The sequence below is a fragment of the Nilaparvata lugens genome, chromosome 10 (assembly GCF_014356525.2).
Source record: "Nilaparvata lugens isolate BPH chromosome 10, ASM1435652v1, whole genome shotgun sequence".
Lineage (NCBI taxonomy): Eukaryota > Metazoa > Arthropoda > Insecta > Hemiptera > Delphacidae > Nilaparvata > Nilaparvata lugens.
Window position 1 is genome coordinate 35908896 of NC_052513.1, and position 16440 is coordinate 35925335.

The 16440-nt window shown below is 33.4% G+C and overlaps 2 protein-coding genes across 5 annotated transcripts; both read right to left on the reverse strand.

Annotated features, from left to right (window-relative positions):
- Nucleotides 1–458: 458 nt before the first annotated feature.
- Nucleotides 459–12363, reverse strand: LOC111044840. Of its 4 annotated transcripts, none has more exons than XM_039436746.1 (6): nucleotides 11253–12363; nucleotides 10305–10502; nucleotides 8184–8559; nucleotides 5626–6056; nucleotides 4684–4762; nucleotides 4233–4647 (listed from the first exon to the last, which is right to left on the reverse strand). In XM_039436746.1, exons 1-6 carry the CDS (start codon nucleotides 11550–11552, stop codon nucleotides 4472–4474), a joined length of 1560 nt encoding a protein of 519 aa, XP_039292680.1. In that variant the 5' UTR covers nucleotides 11553–12363; the 3' UTR covers nucleotides 4233–4471. The 4 variants fall into 4 exon arrangements, with proteins under 4 accessions (XP_039292679.1, XP_039292680.1, XP_039292681.1 ...); XM_039436747.1 differs by having other exon boundaries at nucleotides 4233–4665; nucleotides 4702–4762; nucleotides 11253–12362; XM_039436749.1 differs by having other exon boundaries at nucleotides 4690–4762; nucleotides 11253–12362.
- Nucleotides 12364–13876: 1513 nt separating this feature from the next.
- On the reverse strand, nucleotides 13877–15757 carry LOC120353195 (protein TsetseEP-like). Its single transcript, XM_039436004.1, has 2 exons — nucleotides 15419–15757; nucleotides 13877–14086 (listed from the first exon to the last, which is right to left on the reverse strand). The coding sequence occupies exons 1-2, from the start codon at nucleotides 15755–15757 to the stop codon at nucleotides 13877–13879; spliced, it is 549 nt and encodes a 182-aa protein (XP_039291938.1).
- Between the last annotated feature and the right edge of the window lie 683 nt (nucleotides 15758–16440).

Genomic DNA, 16440 nt, shown 5'->3' on the forward strand with positions numbered 1-16440 from the left:
AAATATATATCCTATTCAAAATAAGTAATTTTAATGAAAATAATTCTGAAATAACCTTTTAATACTATTTTATACCGGTACGAGTAGATTTAACGTGTAGGCTAAATGAAGAGTGGATCAAGCTTAGCATGGCTAGCCATTTCAGGTATTTTAATTTGTGTTTCTCATACGATAATGTCTAAAAATTATTTCATTTTATTAAAAACACATTTCAAATTAATTATACGACTTGTGTACCCGAGTATTTTGATAGAATGAAGAAAAAAAGCGGCTGATAAAATGTTTGTTTACTTTTGTACAGTCACTGTCAAAAGTAAAAATAAAATATTCTGGCAAACAGACAACATTGCAAAGCTGGAGAGAGATAATGCTATCTGTTTTGTTGTATGATAGAAAAGGACAGCAACAGTATTGTCAATCATACACTGTCATTATAACATGGAGCTCACTTTACAGGATTTTGTAGGTTATTTGTTATTTGAGCGGTTAAATTGATATCGGTTTAGAATTTTACTTTAGCGGTAATACTTTCTAACTGATGAGTCTAAACAAAGAAATATATTTGTAACTGTGTTGAAATCAGGATACTTTGTCTTAAATTCTATATTTGTATACACGTTGCTCTTTGTAATTGAGAAGTATTTTATAAAGTTGTACAGTTAGGTTATTTAGAAATCATTCAAAGTTTAGTTGAAAGTTTCAAAAGTTGAGTGTTGTGTAATCGTGAACAATAGTAATTTAATCTTTATCAACTACAGGAATTTGAATAAATAATTTATCATATACATGATTACTTTTCTCCCTTACGGTAGTTTATTAAACAAGATGTTGAAAGCTGAATGTCACAATAATGTTACTGATCGTACTACAGAAGAAGAAAAGGTAAGATTAATCTTGTAGGGCTTTATTTATATTTATTCATTTATTGTACAATATGTTTCAAATTCATTTGGTTAACCTTATAACTATAAGTAGCCTTATAACTATAACCTTATAAATAGTATAAGATTGTTTGCACAATTAAAAATTTAACTAAACAAGAACCTATTTATAATAAATTAAACAAAGTTGAGTTAATTATTCCTATTTATTCACACCTTTGAATTAATGAGTTACTGTTAATCTACATGGTTTTAATTTTTTTTTAATTATAGTTACCTATTACATAAGAACAATAAGAGAATTTGCAAGGCTGTTTGCACAAAAGAAGCTCAAACTAATTTTGAGAATAAATTTGATAAATATAATTGTCTAAATATGAACCTAATTGACATAATCAACCTATTTATAACAAACTAAACTTGATATGTATATTTTCTAATTGAGTTGGAAATGAAATTTCGTTAAAAAACTCACGCAGTGTGCAAACGACCCTCAAAAGGAATAACATGATTTATAGTTGAACTACCTTGTTTCAATATTTAATAATTATTGTCATTACTAGTAAAAATAAGAGAATTTACAATAATCAAAGTCTAGACAATCACTTATCTCTTCCAAGCCTTAGAACTGCATGACCATTCAAGTAAAATGTTATTCTAAAATAAATCATCTCCAAACCTCTTAAATGCATTACCAGTAAAGTAGAATCTATGTATAAAATATAAACATTAAATATTATTAACAATGAATGCATAAAATAAATCATGTAATTGGAAATGAGAATAATCACATTCAGAATATTTCATTGAAAGACTGAAATGGAACAATATTGTTGACGATCCAGAATCAACCTTTAACATATTTAATATTTTTTTTGTAGAATAGCTGGAGGTCTTAGAGATGAGATAATGTTAGATATTCCTTCTCAACCTCAAAATAATAACACAAACTCCGAAATTTTTATGAAAACTTTAACAAGCAATAGCATTTTTTTCCACCCAACATCAGTCCAAGAGATTAGAAATATAGTAAATTCAGTCAGCAATCGAAAAGCTCCTGGGTCCTGTTTTATAAAACCCTTGTAATACAGGGCCTGTATTATAGGACTTATAAATTAAAATTTACAATCCTGTAAAATTATGTCTCATAAAAATAATGCTACACTTGTAAAATCACCTGTAATATTCGCCTATATTACAATTGCTTTATTTTGAATTAATGATTTCATTGGCCAGCGAGCCTAATATAATATTTGAACAAAGTGCTACCTACTTAAAACGTTTTGGTGGAAAATCCACATTATCAAATTTCTGACGATGGACAGATTGCATTCATGCTGGAAAATAACTTTGTTAATGATAAATAGTTGAGAAATTATAATAACTATTTAACTCACATAACTTATTATAACAGTTAGGCCTATGTGAGAAGTAATGTTTCAAAAAAGTTAAATCAAATGTCAATAATTAAATTAACGACATTAATTAAATTTGTTTAATAAAAAAAACATAAAACATTATGGACGTACATTTTCTGAATATTTCCAATAACGCTTTATTGATAAAAGCTCAATCTAAACCGCTCATTATATTCATAAGTTTCCTGCATGATATTGTAAGAAATTCTGTCCTTGAAAATTCTTGACCCACGAATAATAACATAGTCATCTTTACTAGAACTACTACCTTCATCCATTTTAACACAACTATGATAAAGTCCTGTATCATTTACTTGTAATACAAGCAAATGTCTTGTAAATTGTTTTACATGGTAAATTGTTTATGAAACACAAACTTCTAAGTTTACCTGTATTACAGGATTTTATCCTGTATTAAAGATATTTCAGTATACCTATTTAACCTGTTTCGCAGTTCTGGTTTGTTTCCCGAGATATTGAAAAAAAAACTATAATAAAACCTTTGTACAAGAAGTCTGACAAGAATGACCCCACAAATTATCGCCCAATCGCCCTTTTGTCTCTGTTTTCAAAAATCCTAGAGAAGGTTGTCAAGGCCCGCTTAGTTCACTTTTTGTCAAAACACAATTTTTTTAGTAATAACCAGTATGGTTTCAGAGAGGGATTAAATACTGGAAAAGCTTTGCTCGACTTCATGACTAAAGTATATGGGACACTCAATGATGGAGACATGTGTGCTGGAATATTAGTCGACATTATGAAAGCGTATGATACTGTCGATCATTCTCTTCTTTTATCAAGAATGGAGGAAGCGGGAGTTAGGGGTGTTGCACTCAGCTGGTTCCGTTCATACTTGTCCGGAAGAACACAACAGACTAAAGTCAATCAAAGTCTCAGTAATGTAGGAACAGTCGAATTCGGTATTCCTAAGGGATCCGTCTTATCGGGGCCATTGTTTCTCATCTACGTAAATGAACTATGCAATGGGTCATTCAAGGGGGAACTTACTGCCTTTGCAGATGACACGGTTCTTTTCTATCGGGCCAAAACATTAGAGAAATTACACACCGACATGCAGCATGATTTAATAGGGCTGAGATGGTGGTTTACAAACAATTTTATGATAATGAGTCCCAAAACAAAATTCATGATCTTCAGTATTTCAAGATATATCCGTTTTTCAACGCCATTGAGGTATCATAGCCTATCTTGTACCAAAACCACTATCTGTGATTGCCCCCAACTTGAACAAGTCGAAGCAATCAAATACTTGGGGTTAGTACTAGATAATAAAGTCACATGGAAAAAGCATCTCAACTATTTGAAACAGGAACTCATGAAATACATAAGAGTATTCTATCTCTTAAGATCAGTGTGTAGCTCCATTCTATTAAAGTCTGTATACTATGCTTTGATAAATTCTAAACTCGAATATGGTCTGGCGTTGTGGGGAGGAGAAATCTTTCATTCGCATTATCTCCTTCAAGGCAAAGTTGGAACACACAGCACCTCTCTTTAGAAAATTAGCTAAACTTCCATTGAAAAATTATATGTCTACAAAGTGCTCAGGAACTTCTTTGATAGCAGCGTTAATGGCAATGCGGTTTTTAATTTGAAAAACAATAATTTGAGAAATAAATACGAAGCTTGCATACCTAAACCAAATAAAAGTCACTTCATGAAATTGTTTCTTATTTGGCTCCAAAGTTCTAAAACCTGCTGCCCTTGGAGATAAGGCAGTGCAAGATACGATGAAGGTTTTTGAGAGATGTCAAGAGATATGTAATGGAATGTGAGAATATATAGATACTTTTTTGTAGAATTCTCATGTAGACTTGTATATCATAATTTTGTACAATATACTTCAAAGCTAAAATTGATAAATCATCGATACTGTTATGTAATATGTGTCACTTCATATGCGACTGTCGGCCTCAGTAACTACATTTTAGCGCTATAGTTTTGTAATCAATTTTATATCACCATCTCAAACAGGTTTAGTACCTCGAGATGCAAATACTCAATTGGCATTGCATTTTATTTTGTAATAGTATTTTCTCATGTTGTAAAACTTGTATTGCTTCTATTACCGTATGTATATCTAAGATGTAATTTTATATTATTGCCAATAAAACATTTACAAGTAAATTTCAGTCAATATTATTGACATGATTAAAAAATTCTCACAATATTCGTCATTAATGCCCGGCAAAGGGGGCAACGCATTGGCTCTATACGCAGCCGTTCATCAGCTGCACATTGCGGACACAAACATTTGTGCCCGCATGGAATAGCAGCATGTGATGGTCGCCGCACTAAACAAATAGAGCAAGTTCTTATTCCTCGGCCTTGCCCTTGCCCTCGCCCTCGGCCTTGCCCTCGCCCTCGGCCTTGCCCTCGCCCTCTTCCCGGAGCTTGAGCCGGAGGATTAGGTGCTGGTTGAGGCTGTGGTTGTATTTGTGCCTGAATACAAGAATAGAAGATCGTTATTTGCCATAAATTAAAACAAGTTTACAATAGGCATCGTCAGTTTAAAAATATTTTCATTTTCAAAATAATTGAGTCAACTTGTCTCATATATACACGGTGTTTCAGAAATAGTGTAGAACATAATTATTAGGACATTGTTCCTGGATGACAGGAGACTAAAAATGTCGTATTTGATGTGTCCAAAACTCAGCGGTAATCCTTATAGCTGCCATTTTGTTTTTTTTTTTCACTTGGGAATTTTTTGTCAAGAACGAAATGTTGTATTATAAATGTTTAACACTCTGTATAAAATCCTTATACATCAGTTGATATTATTATACTATTGTTGAATTAAATCCTCTAACCCAAGCCATCCGGCAATAGTTCTATTGAAAATGTTCAACGCTTCTTATACATTTTACATTGTAGATAACTGTGGCTTTAGTGTTTTGCTTAGTCTAACATTCGATGTTACCAAGTCATATCTATGTCTCGTATGAAATGTATTAACAGTATCATTGGAAATTAACTGATTTAAATTTTCCTTGACATAAATCAAGTTTTGAAAAATGAAGGAAGATACATGCCAAAGTCATTATTTTTATACTTGAAAAATAAGTTCTACAGAATACATAGTTTTCTATATCACAAATTGTTCTGATAGCTCGTTTTTGCCAAATGAAAGTTTTTTTGCAGCACTGGAATTACCCCACAAACGTACACCATAACATAAATGAACATGGAAAAGACCAAAATATGTAGTGACTAATACCTCATTATTCACGCAGTTACTTAATTTCCTTAAGATAAAAGTTACTCTTGAAAGCTTTTTACAAAGATTATCAATATCTGCGTACCTGTTGAGGCTCGGGTAGATTTTGTGCCGGTTGAGGCTGGGCTACATAAAGTGCGTGATCGTTTAGAAGTGGCTCTGCCGGCTGAGGTTCATGCTGGATTGGTGGACCCATCTCCACAACGACCTCAGCCCCAAGTTCAAAATTGAACTGCTCCTGGGGAGCAGCCAATTCTTCTTCCTCATCAGCCATCTGCTCATCTGGTCGCCTTTGCAAAGGGTGCGCAAGTACTTGCATCAAAGCATCTGCTCGATGCGACACCCTCCGCAAAAAGTCAATCACAGATAGCTCTCTGTTGATGAGGAGCCTCAGAGCTGTTCGAATGGCCGTTGTGTTGTTGTTGGCCCTACCAATCCGCATTCGGCGAACTGCTATGCCCTCAGCCGACCGCCTCAGATTGCCGTAATATTCGGCTTCTACTTCTTGAAGATGCCCTGGAAAATTGAAATTAAGCTTATTAACAAATTACATAAATCCAACCAAATGTTATTGACAAAAAAGATGTTCACAATACAACACAAGCTACACTAAAATCTTTTTAGAGTTTTGCAGTAGTATTCAGTTCCTTGTTTTATTTTTAAATAATACGAATGTCAAGTAATGTGTTCCTAATAATAAACGTTCTGAGATCTATATAATTAATATCAACCAATAACTCTATTCTGATTGATATTAACTCCTTCCAAATCATTGGTCAAACCCAAAATTCATTAAGTTAACGGAACCAAAGGATTTTTGGAGTTTATTGTAGATTAAGTCAATGGATATGATAGAATGAGTATGATACATAAGCAGGAGTTGAGTGAATTATCAATGTTATTTGTTTTATAATATCTTGAAAAAGTATCAATTTCAGTACAAATGGAATTGATTTATTATCTTCTTTGGCAAAATACAATATACAGAATGTTTCAGAAGTAGTGTCGAACATTTTAGGGTATTGTTCCTGGATGATAGGATACTACAAATGTCGTATTTGAAGTGTCCAAAACTCAGCGGTTATCCTTATAGCTGCCATTTCGTTTTTTCATTTACGAATTTTTATCTCAAGAATGAAATGTTGTATTGATCTGAAATTTGGCATGAATATTTATGCTATAAATACTCAACTTTAAAAAATAAACAATTTTCAATGTATATTTCAAAATTGGAAAATAATTTCTTCAAAAATTCAAAAGATTTCAAAGATAGAATGTAAATAAATTTGGAATTCCTCTTTCAATGCTGAACACCTAAATTCAAACCATGAATATACAAGCATTGAACATAACATGTCAATATTCGAATTGGGACATGATAGTGAAAAATTAAATGTGAAGGAGGAATTCCAAATTTATATTCAATATTGGGGGACCGAGCTTCGCTCTGGAGTACAAAAGCATACAAATTTCATTACGAAAGAGTAAATTATAATATATTTATAGTTTATAGAATGATATTCTATGTTTGCTACAAGTTTTTTAATTTACTATTTACTATTCTACACTAATAGAATCTAGTTACTGTTTTTCAATTTTAAGAGGAAAAATTCAGCCCAACATTCACAACACTATATTATGATGAGGTTTTCACTTGATAATTACTTCTAATTGTGCTACCCAAAAAAGGATTGTTATTCTCACACTATCAACACAAATGGCAATTGCTAATACTATGTCTCATCACTTTATAAACAAAATACTACACATGCAAAGGCCAAACAACAGCTGTGTGCATTTGTTTAAAAAAGTTGAAGTGTTGAAGAATTAAAAGGAATTCAACTATTTGATGAATTTGGAAACATCACGAAAATATGTTTATATTTTTAATATGATTATTATTTTTGATTAATTGCAATTAGTTTCAACTTTCATACTCTCAAGGTTTCTTCATCGTTTAGGTTGTGTTTATATTTTTCGGTTTGGCTATACGTCAACTTGTGAATTTCGGGGATGAGATATTTTGATTTTCCACAGCCGCACTCGCTCACTCATTTTTCATATCCAAAAACGAAAATCTCAGCTGTTTTTCCAAGGATGAATTATCCTTTAATATATATAAATTGAAACAGGATACACACGACACAGATAGATTAAAAACTTACATGATAAAAGAAAATTTTCGAGAGCTGGGCTCCCTTTGTCAAACAAACAAGAAGACCACTTTCGATTTTTATTTATATAGATTTATTCTCATAAACTGACAATGGTGTGTCACCGAAACTATATAGTAGTTATAATTACCGTATTTTCACTTTCCTTGCCCTATTACCATAGTAGGGAAAGTATTGCTTTCAAAAAAATTAAGGTTCCCTAATTTCAAGTTTTCTATAAGTTTCAAGGTCCCCTGAGTCCAAAATCATGATTTTTGTTACAAAAGTCATCGGAAAAAGAGTTAAAAGTACTGTCTGCCTTGGAAAACATGCTTTTTCCATCATATTTTATGTCAAACCTAACACTTATAATGTTTTATACTGACAAATGTTATAATGTTTTGTACAGTATTTTCAAGTTGAATGCTAGTTAATAACAATTATCCGATTCACAAATGAAAAAGTTGCTACTGAAATTAATGCTACTCACTGATGAACTGCCACATATTTGGGTGAGGCCCGAAGAAGGACAACAATTTTGAATGAAAACCCTCTAAGGAGTTGTTGGTTCTCCGGGGCCTTGCAAATGTGGTCAGTTGTCCTGCTGGAATCCTCCTCATCCAGAATTGAGTGATGTATTCGAGCACCATATGTAGCCGATCATCAACCCCCCCCTCGTTGATGAACGTTCGGACCGCCTCGACTCCATCTGCCATTGAAAATGGTGGCGTATCATTGCTGTTGGGGGCGCCCCGTTGAGGTGGGAGGTGCGGAATGGACATAATCATTCTTACCACACTCATGTTTGCCTGATCAGCCAGGCACGCCGCCCTCAACCCGATAGCCACCACTCTCCTCCAGATGGCCTGAAAATGTCACATTTATCAAATTACAAATCTTGTACCAAATTTTGGTTCTAAAAGTCAATCCGCACACAACAGTGACAGTAAAAGTGCAGTATAATGAAAAAAAAAATTTTACAAGTTCAAGAGCAACAATTCCCACCCATCCGATGCAGTGCCGTCACAGTGGTATTAGCACTGCCATGCTGACAAACTGAGGAAAGTCCTCTTTCAATATCTTTGTGATGATTACTACCGTACTTTCTAGAAAAATAAGTTTAGATTTTCTGTTCGGACCTTCGAGTTGTGTTAGATCAAAATGTCCCTTTAATGAGTAGGGCTGAACAGTGGTACTACAACATTGTCATTTTTTGAAATAATTGTATCACCAATGAAATTATTTACCATTCCATGAAATTATTTACCATTCCATTCAATTTTTCATTTAATCTAAAATATCACACGCCTTAGACGTTTTCAAGAGAAAATTATAAGTAGGCAACTGAACACTGAAATAAACTGAATGTGAAGTCAGTTTTCCTTTAAATTATTGTTTTTAATGATTGAAAATATTATTTTCAGGGAAATTGATTGATAATAAAAAGTCATGAAGTGAAAAATCAACCTACGCATTTATTGTAAAGTACACTTTACTTACAATGAATTGCAAAAATAAATTAAAATTTAATTGTTTCAATTGTAATGTTTGATAGTGAGTAGGCCTATGCCCATTATTTGGATTAATTTTATGACAATGCTTGTAGTCATTGTTGAATGTATAAAAGAAAGTACAATTTGGTACATTTTTCTGCAGTCTACACTTATGGCCCGCCACACAGAAAGCGTTCTGCGATTAGAATGTAAGGGCTGTGCAAAGGCTAAAAAGATACTTTCTACTGGTGATATTTTTCAAAGTTCTTCTATTTGAATATCATCAAGCTATCAAAATGATACCATTATTACTTTTTGAGATATTAGCGCCTAAAGTTTAATTTTTTGAGACAGAACATTTCAAATCCGATACGAGATTAATCAATGAGATTCAGAGGATAAATAATTCATGGTATTGTTGATTGAATAAAACAAAAACATTTCGAAGATATTAGTTTTTGAGAAAGTTATTCAATTTACCAAATATGACCAAAAAATAACTCAACTAAAAGTTATTTTCGGTCATTTTTAGTAAATTGAATAACTTTCTCAAAAATTGATGTTTTCGATTTTTTTTCATTCAATCAACAATACCATGAAGAATTTATCCTCCGAATCGCATTTATTAATCTCTTACCGAATTTGAAATCGTCTGTCCCAAAAACTTAAACTTTAAGCTCTCATATCTCAAAAAGTAATGATCGTGAAAAACTGTTCTCCTGAGAAACCTTTTTCATTTTGATAGCTTAATGCCATACAAATCGAAAAACTTTGAAAAATATCACCAGTAGAAAGTTTATTTTCAGCCTTTGCACAGCCTTAAGAGGTTGTTATATAGATTCCGATGAGATCGCAGATCACTCTCTGGTCACTACCTCCGTAAACAAAGCCGTAGTGCATTCGTGTGACGTCAGCATAGGTAGGACTCCTACACCAATAAAAATTCGTTGATTTCAGCTGATCTATATCAGCTAGTGTTTTTATTGGTGTAGGAGCCCTACCAGTGCTGACGTCACACGAACGCACTACGGCTTTGTTTACGGGGGTAGTGCTCTGGTCGGGCAACAAGTAGTGTAAAAAGTGACACAAAACAAAACTTTACATTGTGGAAAGCTTACCTGGCAGTAATGGAACCAACAGCCATGTGCTTCGGTTTGAGGGAATGCGTTCCGCACACCTTGTATTAGAGCCCTCTCGTAATCTGTTGTTACGTGTGCCACAGCCCATGTTACCACATTCAACTTCAAAAAATTTAAAATTGCCCTGTAGGTTTCGGCTGTGGCATTCGTGAGGAGAAAAAAGGCTACCGGGTACATCTGTAAAAGCAATTCTTGTTAATGACGGATTCTGGGCAATAAATACGTGAGGAGAATGAAGTTTTAAATAATTGGATTCAAAACTGCATTGATCACTAATTAAGTTGTCACTAGTTAAGTTATTTAAAATTTTCAAATACTGTAATATGTTATACGACTGGATTAGTGACAAAACAAAGAACATAGTTTCAAATTAATCAACGTTCCAAAAGCCGTAGTAAGAATTAATTCTATTTATTTTTTTTAGTTTCTTGCAGAATAATGACTTTTTCAATTACAGCACATTTAGATGAGTCGTGACTTAGGTACCTACCAAAAAAGTTTATTTTTCTGTTAAAATAGCCTACACTAACAATTAGCTTGAAAATCAGTTTTTAATTACATCTTGTTCAGGTTTGAGTAAAATTGGCGATGAAGGAATGGTTAGAAAAAGCATCACATCGATTTTTGAGTCAACATAGCCCATACAGTCAACTCTGCAATGGATTTTTTACCACTAACCTTGTGGTTTATGATATGATTACTATTGTTGATTTGTATGATAAAAGGTAGGCTACATAATAAAGTTTATTGTTTTTGGGTAACATTGCTTTCTTCAAAATCGCTTGAGTTGTCTTAACTTGTGATATTTTCAATTGTGTTTAATACCCTTATGGCGATGATTTATTTCAAATATCGATTGAGAAGGCTTCATTGTAATTTCGAGATTGCATAGATTTTTATTGTATCTTATAAAGTGTTTGTACTTACCACACTCATGAAAATAATATGTACTGACAATAATTGTCTTAATCCTCTTGGATTCCTCGGCACAATTTTGAATGTCCCATCGATAAACATGTCTTGTGCTTGAGCTGGATGTTGCGATAGAAACTCTGCTGTCCGGCGACTTACAAATGCTATGCTGCCTTCAGCTACCTCATCCACATAGAATTGATGAGCCCCATCCCTTGTTCTCTGGAGGCGTGGGTCGGCCCTTAAGACCTCCCTCACATCCTCCAAAGTGTGAGGGGTGGGTGGCAAATGTTGATGCCTTGCCCGCTGCATCATTCTCAATGCGTTCAATTTCGATACAACATATGATACCTCTGGAGATCTGAAAATTGAATATTACTCACTTAATATACAGTCCATGCAATGAATGAATGCTCAAAAAGGGCATAGAGGGCAAAGTTTGGGGGACTTCTAGACACCACAACACTATTTTGGTTAGAAATGAGGTAAACATATATCCTCTGTGCTGAAGGGGTGGGGCCGGTGTAAATGTACCATTTTTCTGTTATTGTTATTATTTTCGAAAACTAAACATCTTACGAACATGACTATTCGATACAAAATTGAAGCTCACAAGATTTTCAACCACATTCATCTGTCACATTTTTCAATATATTTTATAGTGGTCGAGATAAGTGCTCAAGATTTCAAGAAAAAAAAATTCTTTTTATTTTAACTTTACAACTTTTTAACGATTGATAAAAAAGTTATGCTGAGATCAACAGCTTATAACGCATTGTGTTGCTGCAACAGTCGTTGCGATTTGCGTATGATGTTGAAATTGTAAATCAATTTGAATAAAATAAAATGTTGTACGATTTCCAAGTACCTATGTATCTTCAATGGCTGTTGAGACAATGGGACGAATATGACAGAAAACTATATTTTCCAATTTTAATCCTTTTTGAATTAGGATAGTGATTGCTTAATGGATCTTTAGAAAGTGAAATTTAATTCTGAATAAAAAATGTTCAGTTACTCTTGTAATATGTTTAATTTTTTTAATTAAACTTGTCCGATATAAATCTTAAATTAGGGGCCTGTTTCATAAAACCCTTGTAATACAGGGCCTGTATTACAGGACTTATAAATTAAAATTTACAATCTTGTGCAATCTACTTACATTATAAGAATTATAAAACAAGTGCATGATAATGTTACCGAAATTTTTACATAGACAAACATAATAATTTTTCACAATATTTACAAATTTTTCACAACGTTAATAAATTTCGTTTGTTGAAATACTCATTATATAATAGACTATTATTTTTATAGTATTTATTAATAGTACACTTCATAGGTAAATAACTAATATATTGAATTGTTCTATGTAAAACAAATAATACGGTAAGGTGTCAGTGGAGTTGGCACGTTCTTCAGTCTGAAAAAGAAAATTGAAGATTTATAGTGAATAAAGCAATGAATAGATGATTATAGTTCTTAATTTAAAGTGAATAAACGCAAAAATAAATAATTTTTATTTATTCTTTAGGTTACCCAACGTACAAGTAGTAAATGTTTTTCGTTAATTGGTTTCCTTTGCTATTTATAGTTTTCAAAATGCCATTTATAGGTATATATTTAAGTATAATCAATTTTTCATTCAAAATGTTATACAGATTTAAAAATATGTTTCCAATCTGTAAAAAAGTGACAAGTTCGAAATTTCCAATGTAATAAGACAGAATTATTAGGTTTTTTGGAATGTTAATGACGAATTTATATCACTTGATGAAACTACCCAATTAAAAGCATAACAGTGAATGAACAAACTGTGTTGTTTAATAGCCTATATTGTTAAAACGAGCAATTTATGTTTATATGTTTATACAAGCAAGGCACCTGTGCTTCACTACGGAAATTAAAATACGATTATTTTTGTGAAATATTTATCATCTAAATCAATTCTTCTTGATAAATTAATGCATTTTAATTAGCTCTTCAATTTGGTGCTAATCTAATGAAGTGACACAACTCGAATCTTGTTCAGAAATCATCCTCAACTCAATGCCAACCTAACAAAATTATCAATTTAGTTGCCAAATTTAACCATAGGCCTAACAACTGTTTTGAAGAGGTACTCACAAGGTATCACAAGGTTGGTGTGTGACTGACACACAACCAACCTGCTTTAAAGTGAGACACTGTCAGCATTAGTTGAAGGTGATACATTGATGCTATTCACTAGCAATACTGACTGTTGAAAGTGAACTACCCCTTAGAGTACCTGGTCAGTCAGCATTGACTGAATGGGAAGCATCGATGTTATTAATAAGAAATGCTGACAGTTGAAAGTGAATCTTTTCACAGTAAGTGGCTAGCCTCTTCAAGACGTTTCACCAAGGCTACAAACATTTTCAGACCTCCAACAATAAATTAGTTATGGAAGCCTGCAACTCTCCTTCTCTCCCTCTGCGCTTTAAATACACGTTAGTTCATGTAGTTTCATAATAAATAAACTTATAGTGTATAAAAACGTAAATACGTGTTAGTTCATGTAGTTTCATAATATATAAACTTTATAGTGTATAAAAACGCATAGTAATAGATTTATTTACAAAAATCTATGTGTGTAAAAAAGTGTGTGTTTATACGGTTTATTCTTTGTGTTTTAAATCCTTGAAGCAAGTGGGATGGATACCACAGTCGCATCCAGGGCACCAATAAACACTCCGTGATCTTTTTGTTGAAGTAGAACAAACCGTACACACTCCCTGTTTTTTAGCTGGAAGACGTTCAAGTTCATGTCTGATCTCAGCATCTGGCATGGGTGGTGGTGGTGGTAGTTGTTGTTCATTCTGTGAATCCTGTACCAGTTTTTCACAACAATCGTTTCCATGAACTCATCACGCATAATCGGTTTATCTGTGTTTAGCCTATACAAAATATATGAATTGAAAATTGCCATGTCCAATAAATCTTCTTCCAGTATCTTCTGGTGGCCCTGCTGCATGTCACGTGATAAATTGATTTGTCCTTATTATCGACCCCACCCATATTGAAGTTGTATTTATTTATCAGTAGTGGTTTCATATTTACTCTTCCACTTCTACTGGTGATTCTTGAATCTTCCACATGGCATCCTGTTGTAATAAGATAGACCGGTTTTCTCGTTTTTTTTTCTTTGTAACCTACCATCAATATTTCATTTTTGCGAAAATACAATGAGCTTTGGGGAGAAATTTGGGTTGTTAAAATTGTTTTTGGAAGATCTTTTGATCTTTTGTTTACTGTTCCTGTGATGTAAGTTTTATGAGCTAAAAGTTGATTTGCTAGTGCGATTTTGGTGTAAAAGTTGTCCGTAAAAATATGATAATGTTTATTGAGTAAATTACAAGATCTGAGGAGAAACATTACAACAGTTTGGGTAAACGGGTCAGCACTGTCCTCTAAAAACTGTTTCCCACTATAAAGCTCTGTATGCAAGATGTAGCTGTGTTTATTTTCAACTACTTCAAATTTTTTAATCCCAAATCTTGAATGTCTTTTATTGGGCATGTAGACAATATGGGCGAAGCGATTTTTCATACCTATCATGGACTCATCGATTGATATGTTTTGATTAGGAATGAAATATTTTTTGAAGGACTGATTCATTAGGTCAAGAAAAGTTCTTATCTTATACCAAGGGTCGTGACCTGGCTGACCACGAGGTACATGCTCCTGCGAACTGGAATGGAATACAGAGCTGATCATTTGAAACCTTCTGAGAGACATGGTCTGAGGAAAAAATGGAGTTGATTGCGACTTTTTAGTGCTCCAGAATTTTTCTACATTGTTTTTCGGAATAAGGCCCATGTTTATGATAAGAGCGATGTATTTTTTATCTCTGAAACGGTCACATCCACCCAACCTTGTATTCTCGAGTGACGTTTCATGTTGCCTGCATCTCTCTTTTTCTGAATAAACTTTTCTGTATATTTATTTGTGTTTTGAACAAGTAAGTTCCAGACAGTTTGGGAGAAAAACAAGTAAAAATACATGAGGGGAGCACTATTTCGTGGTGGGCAGTTCCTGGGTCCTACATGTCTGTCATTGAACTCTTGTTCAATATCAATTTCTCCTTCGGGGGGGTAAACCCTGACCCAATTAGGGGCTGGTGGAGCAGGACCTATCACATTATTATCCCCATCACCTACCTCTGGTTCTTGTTCTTGCTCTGGTTCGTCAATGTCAATGTTTTCTTTTGTTGGTTCTGGTTCGTTCACTGGTTCTTGTTTGTTCACTGGTTCTGGTTCATACATTGGTTCTGGTTCGTCAATGTCAATGTTTTCGTTCATTGGTTCCGGTTTGTCAATGTCAATGTTTTCATTCGTTGGTTCTGGTTCATTCACTGGTTCTGGTTTGTCAATGTTAATCTCACTGTCACTAGAAAATCCATCATCATCATCATCCAATATAAAGTCACTATCCTCATCATCATTGTCAATATCAAATAAGCAATCACGAATGTCACTGCTGTTTGACAATTCACTCATTTTGGATAACACAGATAAAAAAACAATACAATACAATAGTTCAAATATTTTTTTCCAAATGAACAGCTTACACAGATAAAAAAAGGATGAAAACTTATAGTTCAATAGCCTACAATAATTCAAAGAATTTGTTCTAAAATGTTCTAATTTGTTACACAGATAAAAAGAAAACAGATCAAAAAAAAACAGATAAAAAATCACAGTTAAATACAATAGCCTACAAAGAATTTGTTCTGAACAAACAGCTTACAGTAGCTACCAAACCACCAAGTTATCTACCAAGTGTGGGTTACCACAAACAATCACCGCAAACAATCTCTGTTGAATTCTTAGATTAGTTCCAAACAATATAATTCATACAATATAATATGAAACAATTCACTATTTTGCATAAAGACTTCAACTGATAAACAAACAGCCAACCGTACCGCAAGCAATAATAGCGAACTGAATGCTTCGTTTCGTTCCAACTTCCACGTGACAAGCACAGTGGAAGTATCATAGAAGAAGCAAGAGAGATACTAGAGAGCTGTTATTTGTCCACTTTTACAGAGCAAGGCCTTCTGAATCGACTGGTATAGTTTACAAACGGCTAGGACATTGAACAGCTATGTTATAAGCAGATGAAATGAGGAGCCTATATATAGGCCGTGCCAGCTGACAAACTGCCGGCAGGCCTATAT

Bases quoted from the DNA above. Each gene is read 5' to 3' on its own strand.
- LOC111044840 (XM_039436745.1), bottom strand. From the start codon at position 11,552: ATGATGCAGCGGGCAAGGCATCAACATTTGCCACCCACCCCTCACACT. The intron at 10,503-11,252 runs GTAAGTACAAAC...TTGCTTTTACAG, and splicing joins ATATTATTTTCATGAGTGTG to ATGTACCCGGTAGCCTTTTT. The intron at 6,057-8,183 runs GTGAGTAGCATT...TCAATTTTCCAG, and splicing joins AAATATGTGGCAGTTCATCA to GGCATCTTCAAGAAGTAGAA.
- LOC120353195 (XM_039436004.1), bottom strand. From the start codon at position 15,757: ATGAGTGAATTGTCAAACAGCAGTGACATTCGTGATTGCTTATTTGAT. The intron at 14,087-15,418 runs GTAGGTGATGGG...AAACTGGTACAG, and splicing joins AGCAAGAACAAGAACCAGAG to GATTCACAGAATGAACAACA.